Below are 17,632 nucleotides of genomic sequence, written 5' to 3' on the forward strand. Positions count from 1 at the left end.
CTGGGTAGGTCACCCTGGCTTGGCGGAGATATGCCCTGTAGCACACTCCGCACAGCAGCAGCAGCAGCAGCAGCAGGTGAAAGCAATTCACTTAATTGCTCGTTCTCTCTCTCCCTCTTTCCTTCTCCTCAATCTCTCGCTCGCTCTTTCCCTCTCAATCTTTCACTCTCCCTCTGTCTCTCCCTCTCTCTTTCTTTCCTTCTCTCTCTGCCGCTTTTTACCTCCCTCTTTCTCCCTCCGTTTCTCTCTCCGTCTCTCTCCCTTTCTTTCTCCCTCCCGCTTTCTCCGTTCCTCTCTCTCCCTCGCTCCTGGTATCTCCCTCTCTCTCACCCACTTTCTCCCACCCTCTTTCTCTCTGTCTTCCTCCCCTCTCTCTTTCTCTTTCTCTCCCCTCTCTCCCTTCCTCTCTCTCTTTCCCTCTCTCTCTCTCTTTCTCCCCCCTCTTTCTCTCCCCCTCTCCCTCACGAGAAACAGTGAATGTAGGTTTTCTTAGACATGGTCGCTTGTTTCTCTCACATAATCTGGCAACACCGACAGCCCTCTGTTGTCACTGCCACTGCGCTACCAGTCGGCTAAAAAGCTGAACATGTTCGGTCGGCTCTGGGTCGGCCGAAAAGGTCCCGACGGACCCCCCGACGGACCCCTAACCGACTGGCCGACGCTTCCCGAAGCCAATTCGGCCCAAAATCGGGCCGATTTGGATTGGTCTGGAGCCAGCTTTAATGTCGCGGTTGTCGCCGGTGGCAGCAACTGCGAGGACGAGGAGTCGGTCCATAGTGCTGCTGTCAGTGCTGCTAGCACTAGCACCGCTGCTACCACCAAAGATGTGGTCGTGGATCTTATTCTGGCAGAACCCGGCGCTGGACAGTGCATTAATATCCCAGACTCAGAGGAGGAGGAGTCAGCACTGGATAATAATGCGGCTGCTGTGGAGGTGGACAATGGAGCCGGTAATGTTGTTGCTGTCACTGATGTCGATGATGAGGGGGGGGGCTGGTAGTGAGCTGGAGGAGACTGCATTTAACTATTTCTCACGGCCAAAAACAGTTGATTTGGATTTATTTTTTAAGTCTCATCCATTTCAAACAACCACCAACGGTACAGTAAAGAATGTCTTTAATTGCAGCAATGGGACATGGCGATCGTGGTTAACTTACTGTGATAAATCACACACATTATACTGCTCTGTGTGCTTGGCCTTCTCCAAACATGGCAACCCCTTCACTCTGGGAATGAGTGATTGGAGACATATTCACCAACGCATAGCGGAGCATGAGATACTTGCCCCTCATAGAGATGCTGCATATGCCTACCTTTTAAGGGCCAACAGAGGAAATATATCTGAGCTGATAGATGTCAATCAAATGTCTATATCCAGAGAGCAGGTGCGTCAAAGACGACAGGTTTTAGAACGTGTTATTGACATCGTTAAAGTCATTGGAAAACGTGGGCTCAGTTACAGGGGAGACAAATTAGAGGCTGCATTCAGTTTGGATAACGAAGCTGCTGACCATGGAACTTTTTTAGAACTCGTTCTCTTGTTGAGCAAATATGATGTATGCTTGCAGACACATGTCAGTTCATGTATTGAGAAAAGCAAGAGGCTGCACGACTCCGGTGCAAAGGGCAGAGGTTCACTGGTCACTCTCCTCTCTAAGACGACCATAAACACGGTCATAGAGGCTACAGGACGTCTCATTAAAGAGGATATTGCTGCTGAGGTTAAAAAGGCTGGGATGTATTCCATTCAAATTGATACCTCACAAGACATTCAAGCCAAAGACCAGTGTTCAGTGATAATGCGTTATGTGACTGGAAAAAAATATATAGGAGCGAATGATAGCACTTGTCAATAGCGAGGTGAACACTGGCCAGGGCTTGGTTGATTTGGTGAAACTCGTGTTGGAGAAAATGGATATTAATGTGGCTGACTGTGTTGGTAATGCCACAGACGGAGCGGCTAACATGCAAGGGCAATACAGGGGCCTCTCAGCACTCTTGTCATCTGATGCACCGCAGGTACACGTCTGGTGTTATAGCCATGTACTGAATTTAGTGCTAATGGACACTACTAGTTCCGTTCTTTTGAGTGCATCCCTCTTTTCTTTGTTAAACGACATTGCTGTTTTCCTGCGAGACTCATACCTACGAATGAATGTATGGGAAGATGTGAGCAAAGACGCACGGCACAGGCGCCTGTCACCAATAGGTGAAACGCGATGGTGGGCTAAAGATGCTGCGCTTACAAAGGTGTTTGGGAAGTTTGGGGATCCAGCTGGATGTCTTTACATTGATCTGATAGTGACACTCAGGGCCCTGAGTAATAAAGATAATATGAAGCCGCCGGTGCGTGCGAAGGCCAGCGGGTATGCAGATGCACTGCTGAAATACCAAACTATCCTCACTGCCCAGACGTTTCTGCGTGTCTTCCAAACAACAACTCCATTATCCAGTGGTGAGCTGTGGATTTTTTAACTAAGGGGGCTATATTTTATGACGTCACGTGCGCGCGCACGTGCACGCGCGCGCGCAGGCATGTGCACATAGCAACATGCCTGCATATCCAACATAGCAACATTATTTTCCTTTTTTTATATAAAAGCCCTTTACATATATTCACCCACACATAAGTACTTAAAATAATCAATCAACTTGTCTTTACTTGAATAACTTTTTTTTAAAGACTTACATTGCTTTTAAAACAGTGTTTTTTAAAACAAGTACAAAATAAAAAAAATACCCTTTTGCTACTCACCAAAACAAAGACGGTTTTGTGGAGTTGAAAGCCTACTTTACTAAATGGGAACACTGTGAGTCCCCACCTCACGTCTAAAATACACTTTTTGGCCAGAAAAGAAAATATTTCACCGGAATTAAAACCTGTTTTTGGTTACTCCACAGTGCCCTCTACAGATCTGGTCAATGGAATTTTCCTATTAGACCAGATTCTTCCTTCCGGTGAAATATTTTCTTTTCTGGCCAAAAAGTGTATTTTAGACGTGAGGTGGGGGCTCACAGTGTTCCCACTTAGTAGAATAGGCTTTCAACTCCATTAAACCGTCTTTGTTTTGGTGAGTACCAAAAGTGTATTTTTTATTTTTACTACAGACGAGAGGCTGCGCTACCGCGGTGCGAGGGGAAGAATCGAAAGTACCATAACGTTAAGGAGAACTCCTTCTAACGCTATGGACCAGAGCTAGACAGGGATAAGTTTGTGAGTGTCTGGCAGGCTACTAGCTCTTGTCCTCTGCTAAGCGATTAACCCTTTCACACTCCATGGCTTTAATGTTATGCAAAGCAGCCAGGTTGAGGCCATTGTTAAAGGTGTTAAAGACGGCTCGCCCCCATAGAGGTATAATATAGCTCGCCCCTGACGGTGCGTTGTTGTGTTAATGATTGACGGCTCGCGGGCGGCTGACGGTGAGTGCTCGCGCGTGCATGTGGAGCTCGTGCATGTGGAGCACGCGTGAGCCCCCAGCCTGGGAACTAAGGGGTCGACGACCCCCCGTAGCACCCCCTTCAGCTCAACCCTGAGTATAGGACTGTGTGTGTTGCAGACTATAATGCACACGGCTACATCATCTCTCTGCCAAATCATACTCCCCGACCCTGACTCAGTTTTGAAGACATTATCTTCCCATACTGGGAGTTGAACCCTGTCAGCCTGGCCACGAATCCTAAAATAGACCGTATGGGACAGTAACAGAGAAACCACAGAGACACTTCAGTAGTAGTGTAAATCTCACACGGTGCTAAGAACTACAGTAGTGGGTGTAGCCTACACAGAGTAGCACCGGGTAAACATTAAATCTGGCATCATAGCTACATGTGTTGACTAAATAATTGTTCGTGTGGTCAAGCTAAATAACATGAGCAATATGCATCTACATAGTACAGAATAATACAAGTAGCATAGACAATGAAGAAGTAATACATATTGTTTTTTTTATAATTTGGCTTCTGTGAGAAATGGGTCCATTGTAATGTTAGTATGAACACATTTTAAAACATCTTACTGGGGGTTGGAAAATATAGATTGCCCTTTTTGAGAAGCTGATACTGGTATGGGATTTGGATGAGTGTTAATTGTTTAATAACTCAGACATTAACATGAAGCATGGTATGATATACATTATCCTATGGGTAAATATTGACTTTTATCTTCCTGTTGCACCAAAACCCTTGAGTATTATCTTTTACATGTGATTGGAAATTACAATATAATTAATGAGTTTGCAATTGGTCGAGAAATACTGGGAACACGGGTTTTGCACATACAGCATGATTCATCTACTCCCTCTACTGTATGTAATTTTCTACACAAAGTTTAAATGGCCTTTTGTTACTTTTTAGGCTTGTAATAACCGATTTTTCTTTCCTATTTTCATCATGGAAATGATCACTACAGAGTTCAACGCAACGTGATTGACATCTGCTGGTGAAATAGGTGTAGGGCGGTCAAATGAGGAATACGTCTGAATATTTTGTGCCCATGTTTATTCCTAAGCTTTTAACCCAGTTTGAGTTTTACTTTGTTTTCATCGGTTTAGTTGTGTTTTATGTTTTTTAAAAAAAATATTATAATATATTATATATATAATATTGTCTTTAAATTATCACTTCGCTTTGGTAAACTCTGTTGTTTTTAAATGTGATCTATAAACTGGATTAATATATATATATATATTATATATATATATATATATATATATATATATATATATATATATATATATATATATATATATATATATATATATATATGTATATATATATGTATATATGTATATATATATATATATATATATATATGTATATATATATATGTATATGTATATATATATATATATATATATATATATATATATATATATATATATATATATATATATATATATATATATATATATATATATATATATATATATATATATATGTGTGTGTATATATATATATATATATATATATAGTAATGTCACTTGTCAAACGGAACGTTCCACAGGTGCTGCGGATGCGAAAAGCAGTCCTCCTCGCGCCTAAAAGACTTCATCTCCCACAATCCCTTATTTTGACCAACGTGAGTCTCTTTGCATCAGTGTTGTGTTAAAACATGGCGGATCAGTGTCTGCATGAATCCGATATATATTATAACTTTATGCATGAATCCTACAATAGCTTGGCTTTGAACAAATTGTATTTTTAGATTCCCTGCTTCACCAAACGAGTCAGTTCTTCTGCAGGTACGTTATTAACAGAACGGTTTACATAAAATACAGAGTCAGTTACACAGGCACGTACGTTTATAGCCCTGATACATGACTGTCATATATTATGACAGTCAAGGACGAACTTCAATATAGTGTTTGCACTTTCTCCATTTACGGCCCGTACATCTACTTAAACGATCAGATTTCAAATATAAAGTGCTTTCCCCATGGCCATGGATGTTATAATTATGTACGGGCCCTCAGAAGTACCCCTATCTTCCGTATTGTTCAATAAAAAGCATTTTAATCCGATTGGTGGCCATTTTCTCCGCATTTTCGCCATTTGCTTTCAACGGCGTGATCCTATCGGCTGGGAGGTGTAATGCACTCTATAATACATTATAACTCTATGAGAAAATGGCCACCAATTGGATTAAAAATAAAATACTTGTTATCGAACAATATACGGGTACTTCTGACGGCCCGAACATAATTGTAACATCTGTGGCCATGGGGTAAGCACTTTATATTTGAAATCTGAACGTATATGTAGATGTACGGACCAAAATGGAAGTGCAAACACCAGGTTGAATTGCATCCATGACGGTCATGACAGGTGACCGTCTTGGATCCATGGCTAGTACGTTTATTGGTTTATTTATTATCACTGCGTCGAAAAACAAAAACATGTTGCGACTAGCTCTTAGCCAGTTACCCTGGCTATTTTTTAAATCTTGTGTATTGTACTAAAATAAATTCTATATGTTATAGTATTATTAAGAAGGTGATATAACAAGTTATTTCTATTCTGGGTTGTCCAGGTCCACACAACAGTTCGATGGTTGGTGACCCCACCCTGACCCCTGTCCCCTGTCATTTGCATAGATAAATGACCCTCCGCATTTAGCCAGTTGTTCTCAAACTTTCTAATTTGAAGGCCAACCAGCAGTTTGGTATCATGCGTAGTTCCAGGCTCTGGACATCTGAGAGAGTACAACATTGAACCAAATGGACCCGTTATAACTACCAATAATTTTGTTAGGGAACCCCTGGAATCCCCTCATTGACATTGATCCCTGGTGGGGGTCTCTGGACACCACTTTGAGTTGTTACACTGTGCTTGTGAAAGTTACTTTAAAATAAGGTGGTTATGAAGGTGTCAGAATGAACTAAGTTTGAGTGTGAATGGCTTCACCAGGCAGCAGGCAGTTTGACAGATGGACCAACTATTAGCCTACCCAAATAGGCATGTGTTTTTAATTCAGGCGTCTGACTGCAATTTGAGAAACAGCAGTTGTTCATAGATTAAATATTTCTTTCGCTTATTATTTCAGCACTAATAATAATAAGTCATGTTTAAATGATCATGAAGTTATTCATATTAAGAATTTTGTAGGTTCAGTTGCTCCTTTGGTATCTTCACTTCACTTGTTTATTTAGATGGGACAGTGCATATTAATGAACAGTACACATGTTCCAGGAACCCTTCTTCCTGGAACTAACTCCCCCATTGCAGTCAGAACTGCCGACTCAGTCCCAATGTCCCGCCGTGTTGTGAAGACTCACCTCTTCAGAGTTCTGACACCACCTCATCCCCTGTAGCACAGTGGTTCTCAGGGTTGGGTGATGTTATGCCTCAAGCATAACATTTTGTTTCCACAGAAATAGTGAAAATAGCAGATCTCCAAGCTCACAACGCCTCGCAAAATGCATGGCGTTGTGAGCTTGTAGATCGGCTATTTTCAAAAATGTCTTATATAATTTGACAATACTTGGCCGTGTTGCATCTGGAGCTCCATTTATGGAGCCGGTGGAGACATCATGATGATGATGATGTGAATGTGAATGTGAAACTCCATATTTGGATATAGCTCGACTCGACTCTTGGATACAGATCATCAGAGTTCAGCACCTCCTGTACGAGTCGGGTGTTTGGCAACCCAAATACCTCTGCATTGTACTGAGCTCTTTAGATCTGTACTCCTTCCTAATCACCAGGGTTGACATCTCGGTTAAGTTCTTATCGGACAACACTGTCCTAGACTTGGACAACCAGTTCCCTTTCCTTTTGAGTAGCATTTTATAGTAGTACATATAATACACCGGATCTAACACATATGCACATTTTCATCCGTAGTCTCCACAAAAATACATATTAACAGGCAACAAAATATGATTAATTACAAGAAAAACACTAATATACATTATACAATTTATGGTCCGGAGAAGTAATAATTGGATTAAATTGCCTTGTCCTCTCAGGTCACAATGATTTGCAGATCTAGGATCAGTGTCCGGCCAAATATCCTGCCAAATCCCAACCCAGCAGGAAGATCTGGACCCCAGCCTGTGTCCCAAGATGCACCTGGACCCCAGCCTTCTTCCCAGGATGCACCTGGATCCCTGCCTACTTCCCAGAATGCACCTGGACCCCTGCCTACTTCACAGGAAACGCCACAGCTGAACCAGGAGGCTCGGTGTGAAATAAACGAGGAACATTCTGTGGCTGTTGTGACAAAAAGATGGATTGTGTCTCCTTTAAGGAAAAGCACTGTCCCAAGGTGAGTTATGCCTGAATGATACTTGGTTGCACGCAGGTGTCGCACAACCGAAAATAGCCAATCTACAAGCTCACGCGTCAGACTGCGATGCGCTGTGAGCTTGTAGTTTAGCTTATAAGTTTTGCTCAGGCTTTGCAAGCTAAATATAAATGTGTTGTGCCACAAGTGTCCTCTCATACCAATTTACTTTTTACTTTAAATGTCTTGCATGGATTCAAGTTCTCAGTCACCACAACTGATATCAGTCATTTTTGATAAGATTGAAGAGAATTAGAACTATGTTTAGAAGCACCTTCCATGAAAACCCCAATGGTCTCGGATATTTTATACAATGAAAAGTTAAAGCTTCAATCCACAATGTCATCACCTGGTTAGCTGTATATAGAACAGCAAGAACATAGGTCTAGAATGATGATACCTAAACATCACAATTCTACCTTTGTGCTAATTGTTTAGAAAACACAGCGCTATAGTGTGGGTGGGGGGGAAGGGGGGGGGGGGGCTCCTTTCACGCAGTTTCACAAATCACACATTGGGATCTTCAGGCATGAGTTTAGCTTTAACCCATTGAGACCTGGAACTGTCTCATTTTTAGATTTGAGCTAAAAAGCATTATTTTACACTTTGGGCTATTCAAAAATAGCAGATATACAAGCTCATAGCGCGGCACCGAGTGCCGCGCTATGAGCTTGTAGATCTGCTATTTTTGAAAATTCGTGGAAATTCGTGAAAATCTTTGAAAATATATATTTTTAAAGCGAACATTTTTAACTCAGATCTTTGCTTCTGGGGGGTCGCTGGAACAAAATATTTTGATGGGGGTCCGCGGCCAAAAACATATAATTCTGGGGGTCCTTGACATGAAAAAGTTTGAGAACCACTGATATAGAAACATACGTTTTTCAGAAAACTGTTGAGATTTAGGAGACATGTAGAATCGGCTTCAGGTCTCAATGGGTTAAGCCCTGTTGTGTCTTCTTGTCTCATTTAGGTATACCAGTGATGCAGGTGGCGAAGGCACCTCCTCCTCAGCTGCAAAGCGTTTTGCCATCAAGCCCAAAGTGGCTCCGGCCCTGAACCGTGCTCGAGCCCCAAAGTCTCCGGTCAGGACGGTCGTCCTGGAATCTCCTGCAGTAGAAGGACCTGGTGCAGACAGCGAGTATGTGACTGCCTCCAGACAAAATGATGCTTCGCTCTCACAGGGAACCACGTCCCCAAGCCAGCAGCAGCAGACACTCTCTGGAGGTTGGCCTGTTGCAAATTATTACATATTAACCCATTGAGACCTGAAGCCGATTCTACATGTCTCCTAAATCTCAACAGTTTTCTGAAAAACGTATGTTTCTGTATCAGTGATGTTCAATATTTTTCATGTCAAGGACCCCCACAATTATATGTATTTGGCCGCAGACCCCCATCAAAATATGTTGTTCCAGGGACCCCCCAGAAGCAAAGATTTGAGTTAAAAATGTTCGCTTTAAAAATATATATATTCAAAGATTTGCACACATTTTCAAGATTTTTCAAAAATAGCAGATCTACAAGCTCGTAGCGCGGCACTCGGTGCCGCGCTATGAGCTTGTAGATCTGCTATTTTTGAATAGCCCAAAGTGTAAAATAATGCTTTTTAGCTCAAATCTAAAAATGAGACAGTTCCAGGTCTCAATGGGTTAACACATTCACTGCCGGGAATTAATTCATTAATTAATCCGCCCCCCGCCAGCGTTTTTACTAGTCTTTCGAGACCCACAGAATTCTTTTTTCAAAGAAGATGTAAACATCAGATGTCTGGGGGTAAAGACGAGGGTCTGTTTTTTAATCCTGAAAAAAACTATTGTAACGCGATCTTCCATTCTTTAGTTATTGGCAGTTGAATATAGCTTGTTTTCACCAAAAATGCAATCTGGGAAAAGAAATCACAGATAAATGTATTTTTATAAATCTGATAACATTAGATCGGACGGGCTGGAATTTGTTTAGATCACGTGATTTCCGGGTGGATTTTTCTCCGGGAGTCTTTGTATATTTAAGTTAATTGTTATATCTGCCATACCTGCTAAAAGGCAAACAGAAATGTAAATATTTATACCACATTCATTCATCACTATTAAATTATTTGTATGACAATTAATCGTCAATTTAAAATGTCCTGATCGTGACAGGCCTATTCGGAGGAGACACACGGCCCACAACACCCGTGGCAGTTCATGCAGAAGATGACGTTTCAACAGAACACGTCCAAGTGCCCCTTGAAATAAGCCAACCGCTGGAGCTTTCGCCAAACAGTCAACCCAAAGATGTTCCTCCCAAACCACTAGATAAACCGTGTCCGTCAGACAAAGAGGCCATGGAGATGTCAGAGTGGGCCAAGACCCTGGTGTCGAGATCTGCTAAAGGTGGACTGCCTCCGCCGCAAGCACAGTTCACTTTAAGTAGACTCCTGAACGATTCGTTTGACCTGCAGAGGTTGGCAAAGGCCCGTAAACTCAGAGAGCTGCCCAAAAAGGAGATCTACAAGCGTAAGGTAATATATCATCTTTTTGACCATTGTGTTGGTGAAATGGTTAATTTAATAATGGTAAATGGTGCATTTATATAGCGCCTTCATACAAAGTGCTTTACAGTTTGCATTTTATTCATCCATTCTCACACACATTCATGCACCGACGGCACAGGACACCGCATAGATTAAAGTTCTCACTCACAACGACGGATTTCAGTTATTTGGATTCCATAGACGCCAACATGTCTTCTATGGAAGCATGTCATCCACCCAAAAAAAGTCAATAATGTTTGGTTATTAATTATTAGTACCGTATTTCAATTGGTCAAACTAGCAATAGAATAATTCAATGTCATGTTCAGAAGCATCTTCCATAAATCTCAGATAATTCATAAAAAGAAAGGTTAAAGCCTCAATCTGCAATTTCTTTAATGATGTCTATTATTAAGACATAATTTTACATATTGTGATAATTTTTTGGAAACTCTTTTCATGCTGTTTCACAGATTAGGACATCTTGAGATTTTATTTACCTTCCTTTTAATCCATGAAAAGGTGCCTACCTGCTCACCGGGAAGGGTTCAGTGCCTTGCTCAAGGACACTTCGACACTTGAGCCACTGCCGCCCCCAGAATAATTGAATTCAATAATAGGTTTAATGATGCACCCTGTAAAAAATGTCTAAATAAATGTGTTATTTTACAACTATAAAATGAAGAGATGTCAAGATGTTTGTTTGGGTTCAGAAAACCTCTGACTAGCATTTACTATCATTATGTTCTTTATTACATTATTTTACTGTCATTGTATCATCTAAATGAACTGTCATCTTGAATGTATCATCTCGAATTGTGTTTCATTCTTTGATTTTGTAGAAAAACATGAAAAACACGACGTCGAAAGCTTGTGTAAAGGAATATACCCCGGATCCTGCCAAAATGACCATGCGAGACCTCCTCTATTATTTACCAGTCTCTAACCCAATGAGGTAAGTGTCACTATGGAATTATTTCTACCATGTTACACGGCTTGCTTCTGGAAAATGTATTTATTTAACATTGATTATCACCGTCTTCCTGACATGTGAGCATTTGCGCTTTCTTATTTCTATATCCAGCTCTTATTTAGCAGATTCACAGCCTAAGAATGAGATTGTGGTCCCACCTTCTCCAGCGAGACAACAGTAAGTTGTAATAACAAGTAGTAAGTAATTTGTCTGTTGAAGCTCAATGATTGCAACATACTTATGAAGTACTTCTTTTTTGGTAAGCATATTCTTGTTTGCCACTAAGCTTTATTTTAATTTATTTAATTTTATTGTAGCACCGTGAGTGATGGATCTGTGGACTGATGATGATGATGATTCACGTTTACATAGTTTCATTGCTTAACCCCAAATGGACAGAATGTTATTTGATCATTTACAATTTACAATTTAGGTATTTAGCAGGCACTCTTAATCCAAAGCGATTTACAGTAAGCATAAGCTATCATCAGTTTAAACAGTATGATATAAATAAATACAAATATTCTGAAACTATACAAACTATAGGATGCCAGGTCAAAACATGAACATGGAATATGTCTAATAACATTATATCTGAATGACTGTACATTTTTACCTTTGCATAAGCCTGCAAGGTCATCAAAACAGATGCCACGTTCATTGCTTGCCTGCTATCCTAGTTCCTTTGAGGCACTGCATTGTTCTCTCTGCACTCTACTTACAGTATGTCATGTGACTATTTACCTTGTTTGTTGACTAGAGCTCATGCTTACTCTACGTATTCCCATTTGGCACACTTGTAAGTCGCTCTGGCTAAACGTATAAATTGTAATCGTAAATTGTAACCACTTAAATCAGGGCTCTGAATGACCCCCCCCTCATGAATTCCGCAGGTCACCCGAGAGGGCCCCGAGCCCAGCGCTGTCGTCTCGCCAGGTGGACGTCGACGGAGATGACGAGCAGGAACAGGACGTTGAAGCCGATGATGAGCAGCTGATGGTCCCCAGGGTGAAAGTGGCCGAGGATGGCACCCTGATTATCGACGAGGAGAGGTCAGTGACCTTGAATCATTGATTATACAGTAGAACACTGGTTCTCACACTGGTCCAGGGCGGGTCCCCAGCAAAATGAGTTAATATAGCATGATCTGTTTAACCACTTTAAACCCATATATACATTGTCAATGTAAAATAGCCGAAGTAAGAGCTTGCATAGGTTTTTTTAACCCATTAAAACCAGGAAAACATAACTTTTTAATTTTAACCACTTTAACCATTATTTTATACTTTGACCATTCAAAAATTGTGAAAAAGTGTGCAAATCTTTGAATATATTTGTAAAGCAAACATTCCCGTCCCTGGAACAAAATATTTGGAGATGGGGGTCGGCGGCTAAATATATATAATTTTGGGGGTCCTTGAAATGAAAAAGTTTGAGCACCACTGATACAGCAACATAAGTTTTTCTGAAAACTGTTATAGGATTTAGAAGACATTTGTAGAATCAGCCTCAGGTCTTAATGGGTTAAAGCACAAGTTCAGGGTTAGTGAGCAGGACATGATGTTATGAAAATCGTATCTGAAACCCAGCCGTTCCACAACCCCGAATTCAAAACAAATCCAGACATATGTTACACAGCATGACACAGTTGTAAGTTGAAAAGAGCCATGAGAGTGTTCAACCAAATTGTTTCAGAACACCGTCTGAAACGGTCAATGGCAGGTATTTTTATCTATAATGTGAGAGGATGAGGGGAAACGGATGTCACACACAAAGGCTTGTTTAGTCATGCTCGGCCAGTGTTAATTTTGACAGCAAATTTTGGTGTAGTTTTAGTCATAGTCTTTTGAATAAAATTCCATTTAGTTTTAGTATGCTTTAGTTATCTGAAATATTTTTGATTTAGTCTAGTTTCATTTGACTAAATATCATACGATTTTAGTCGTCTAAATCTACATTTGAGTTGGTCGACAAAAATGTATTTTGGCGGGCGGTGATGGCGTCATAATTTAGTCAAAAATAGCCGATCTACAAGCTCACAACGCACCGCACTGCGACATGTTGTGAGCTTGTAGATCAGTAATTTTCGGTCCCTCCCTAACATTTTAGTCTAGTTCTTATTTGTTGATGAAATTGTCAGTATATTTAGACATAGTTTTAGTCATCATAGCTTAGTTTTCATTTAGATTTCGTTTTCGTTTTGTCCGACAAAATTAACACTGCCCCCGGCAAACTACTCTCAGCTTGACAGTGGCGGTCAAGAGGGCGAAAGGACCGAACCCAGCGGACGGCAAAGACCCCATCTTCGAACGTGGCTCCACCACCACTTCCTCCAGCTTCAGGAAAGGGAACTACAGTAAACCCTGGTCCACTGAAGGTCAGTCTCATACAGCTACGCTGATCGGACTAGAATACGTATTATTATATGGGCGCACAGTTTACTGCTGTTAGGGGTGCAACTGTCGATTATTTTCTTGATGATTATTCAAATTATTATTATTTGGGTTTTTCTCAAATATTTGAGAACAAATATTTGAACATGCAAGAATAGCTGATCTACAAGTTCACAATGTGTTCCAATCGGTCCAGTTGTGAGCTTGTAGATCTGGTATTTTTTTTAACATTTGTCTTTTTATAAAATGCCCAAAATAGGGATAGTGTTGCAGCCCTATTGGAAAGAAAATAAATCCACACCAGCCTTTGACTGTTAACATTGTTATTTTCTTTCCATCAGAGACAGAAATGTTCTTCCTGGCTATCAGCATGGTGGGGACAGACTTTCCCATGATTTGCCAGTTGTTTCCTCACAGAGATCGATCACAGATAAAGGTCAGTTAACAAATGCTATACACTTATTTAACACTGTTATAAAGTGTCTACAAGACGACTGCACTAAATATATATCAGCACACATTATTACGTAACATTCATCGAGTTTTTACCTTTCAGCACAAGTTCAAGAGAGAGGAACGAGACAATTCCTGGAGGGTTGACAAGGCTTTCAGTAAGTATTTCAATGTCGGACCTGATTTTGCAACTCTTATCTCGTTTTGTCGTGTAGTGTTCTGTTGTGGCAGGGATTGTTGTATGTCTGCGTATGCAACTTCAAACAATTATTGTTTGTATTCCGCTTTAGAGATAAAATGGGCAAATATTGAACCTTATGTCACTGTTTCCCAACCAGGGATCCACTTTCATCAAGCTCACAATGCGTTGAGCTTGTACATCAGCTATTTTTGCTATTCGTTGTACGAGAACCATATAGTGTGTGTGCATGTGTGGGAGGTCTCAGCTTTATTCTGCAAAGTTTGGGAAGCACTGCCTTATACAACAGAGCTGATCTATCTAGTGGCTGAATGGTCTGTTGCCCCCTGTAACACTAGTCTGTAACGTTTCCTGTAGAAGAGAGGCGTAAGCTGGATCTAGAGATCTTCTCTAAGCTGCTAGACAAGGTCCTAGACAAGAAGAAATGCAAGAAACCCGAGTCCTCCAGGGAGAAGAAGACCAAGTCGCCCAGCGAGGAAAAGACGACGATGAAACGCAGCAAGAAGACAAAAGGTAACGAAATCAGTTGAACATCACGGCAGTCCACTAAGACGAGGAGTAAAATGGTTTCGATTTAATTCAGTTAGGTTGGTGCTGAGATTTATATATTTTCCCTGAGTTGGAGCAAAATACTGCGTATCGTCGCAGTTGGGTGGAAACCTTGTATGTCCAAACAGAAAAAAGGGTAAAAAAAACCTGTCTTCAAATGGAACACCCATTTTATTCGTGCAGATGCTCGACAAAGCCGGATGCACCACGATGGATTCAAACCCACAACCTCCAGCGGTGGGCAGGCAAAGACCATTGGCATGTAGACAGAAGAAAAGCACAGAGAGGACTCGGTTTTAGTTTCCAAATAAGGGACAGATCGCCAGTGACGTATGAGAATGTAAAGGCAAGAGTTACTGAAGGGCTGAACCATGTAGAATTGATTGCCATAACTATAAAAGTGTGCTCCTCAGAGCTCATGTCACCGCCAGGCCTGGTTGCCCACCCAGGGCCTGCAAACTTTTGTCATGGAGAATACTATGAAAATGTTGTTAGGGCATAAAACCTGAAGTTTATATTGTTAATAATATGTTAAATGTTTTTATTATTCTAGATTCTCATTTGTTATGTATAATTGTTATTATTCAAATAAAAGTTTCTTATTTAGAAACGAGTGTTTTCTTTACACATCAAGACTCAATAGCCTAATGAATAATAATATAGTGCTGTAAATAAGGATGTTTTAAAAATTTAAAATAGAATTGAATCTTGGCCTTAAAATCGAGAAAATGTAATCATAGCTTAGGAAAATTGTGACACCCCTACTGAATGATGACTAATAGTTCTTTTACTGGTGACTTCTACAGACCACCACAGGGAGAGGTCTACAGTATTGAGAGGGAAGGCCTCTGAAAGATATACAACGTTGTCAGAGGAACAGCAAGAGATGGACGAGGGACGTGGACAGTTTGATGCAAGGATGCAACCCGTTGTAAAGTTGTACCGGATGGGTATGTATTGTACTGTTTTATTGGCGACAGACTTGTCATCTTCTTTATTAATATAAAAGGTGAGAAAAAACAGCATGAACTGAGAGACATTTCTAAATGTGTCATGATGCTCTCTTTTTGGCTGGGCTTTTCTCAGTCCATATTAAAAAATACATATAGGAAATTACTGCATGCTCATGCAGACCTATTCTTAATGTGTGTATGTTAATTTAGACATGTTAGGCTGTGTTACTATCATATAAGTCTCAAATATGCTTTGCAGCTGCAAACCCGATTATTTGTTTGGCCAGAAATGACTCTTCTGATCGTAAAGTTTGCCTAGTGCCTACCCCTGTGCTAGATTAATCCACAGGAACTTCGCCCCCCAGGGCTTTTTGTGTTTATCCTTTTAACAATCACTGTAAAATTGTACCTCTGTACTATTTGCAAACTGTTAATAAAGTATACAATCAATCAATAACACAGAGGTAACACTGCATGATTTGGGTTTCAAACATTTAATGTCACTCTCCTTTTTTCCCCTCTTAGACTCGTGCACCTTCCTGTGTGTAAAGAGGTTTTCACTGCACAATGGGAGAAGAGCCCCAGTCTGGTCCATACAGGGAAAAATACCTTTATTTGTATAGTTTGTGGCAAAGGCTATAGTCAAAATTGCGAACTAAAAACTCACATGAGGACTCATGCAGGGGGGAATGATTTTAGGTGCAGTTAGTGACCTTTTGTATATGTGTACTATTATTGTTGAGTTGCTTTTCTAATACATTTTTTTCCTACTAATAATGTTGAGTTGATTGATGATCGTTGAATTGAACATGTATTGTTTAGATAATTGATTTTATAGAAGACCGGTGATTGAGGACATTGTTTAAATGTGATCACCTCTGTACGTGTATGTGTATATGCTGTAAGTGTGGTGTTTCCACTTGTCAGAAGATGCCAGAGAAAAGTATATGACCAAAACCTTTTAAGTTATTTAATAAAAGCATTCCTTTATTGAGCAAGTAAAGACAGTGTCTTTCCGTTAGTGACAAATTATTTAGTCAAACTGCACATCTGAACATAATGAAGGTTCATACAGGGGATAATCTGTTGGATTAACAGTAACAAATGTGTACCCGCTTCGCAATAAGGTCCGCAATTCGCCCATCTTGAAAAGCTGGTGTTTTTCTGTTTCTTTCATTTCATATTAACTCATAAAGACTTAAACATAAAGACTTAAAGTCATTAAGTCATAAAAGGTCGGCCAGTGTTTTCAAAGCTGAGAATCTCTTTCATTCAGATCACCATACTCATGTTTTTTTCCTCTGTGTGGAATGCCTGGTGACTCAAGGTTAGTGTTTTGATTCATAGCCATGGGTTTATATTCAGCGATAGTGTGATCGTCTGTGTGTTTATAGTATGTTTATGTTCTATCAGCACGTTGCGATGTGTTAAACCGGTCGAGTTATACTTTGTTATGGCACATTGTATCACTAACGTTTGGGATAAAAGCCACAAGGCTTAGTTAGCGACCTCACAGCCCCAACCATGCCGAACTGTGTTGTACCTTGTCTAGCCAACACCTTTGTATGACGGTGACGTCACACCGCATCATTGGACCTTGCTGTGTGTTTTTATCATGCAACGTGTCCAAAACAAAACTCAACAGTAGGTTATATGTATATTATAATTGTGCCCATTGCTTAGAAAGAATTGAAAGAAAAACGATTCAAAGTTTTAACAACAAAATTACAACTTCACTCCCATTGGTTTCAAAACGGCGGCTTCAATACAGTCAAGTGAACAATCACTTAATGAACTGCTGAAGTCCA

At 40.4% G+C, this 17,632-nt stretch overlaps 1 protein-coding gene across 3 annotated transcripts; it reads left to right on the forward strand.

The window, feature by feature from the left end:
- Positions 1–887: 887 nt before the first annotated feature.
- On the forward strand, positions 888–16,808 carry LOC308078600 (uncharacterized protein). Of its 3 annotated transcripts, none has more exons than XM_080419835.1 (14): positions 888–950; positions 5,003–5,077; positions 7,470–7,768; positions 8,760–9,013; positions 9,931–10,292; positions 11,147–11,259; positions 11,389–11,454; positions 12,171–12,329; positions 13,521–13,654; positions 14,012–14,106; positions 14,227–14,281; positions 14,680–14,835; positions 15,678–15,821; positions 16,350–16,808. In XM_080419835.1, exons 1-14 carry the CDS (start codon positions 918–920, stop codon positions 16,445–16,447), a joined length of 2,043 nt encoding a protein of 680 aa, XP_080275961.1. In that variant the 5' UTR covers positions 888–917; the 3' UTR covers positions 16,448–16,808. The 3 variants fall into 3 exon arrangements, with proteins under 3 accessions (XP_080275961.1, XP_080275962.1, XP_080275963.1); XM_080419836.1 differs by lacking the exon at positions 888–950 and adding an exon at positions 2,360–2,455; XM_080419837.1 differs by lacking the exons at positions 888–950; positions 5,003–5,077 and adding an exon at positions 5,105–5,240.
- Positions 16,809–17,632: the final 824 nt, after the last annotated feature.

Source organism: Gymnoscopelus braueri (assembly GCF_963280865.1).
Source record: "Gymnoscopelus braueri genome assembly, chromosome: 22".
NCBI lineage: Eukaryota > Metazoa > Chordata > Actinopteri > Myctophiformes > Myctophidae > Gymnoscopelus > Gymnoscopelus braueri.

What these genes read in the sequence shown, in the direction of transcription:
- LOC308078600 (XM_080419835.1), top strand. Translation starts at nt 918, where the DNA reads ATGCGGCTGCTGTGGAGGTGGACAATGGAGCCG. An exon ending in GCAGCAGACACTCTCTGGAG is followed by an intron (nt 9,014 to 9,930) that starts GTTGGCCTGTTG and finishes TGATCGTGACAG; the next exon opens with GCCTATTCGGAGGAGACACA. An exon ending in TGTAAAGTTGTACCGGATGG is followed by an intron (nt 15,822 to 16,349) that starts GTATGTATTGTA and finishes TTCCCCTCTTAG; the next exon opens with ACTCGTGCACCTTCCTGTGT.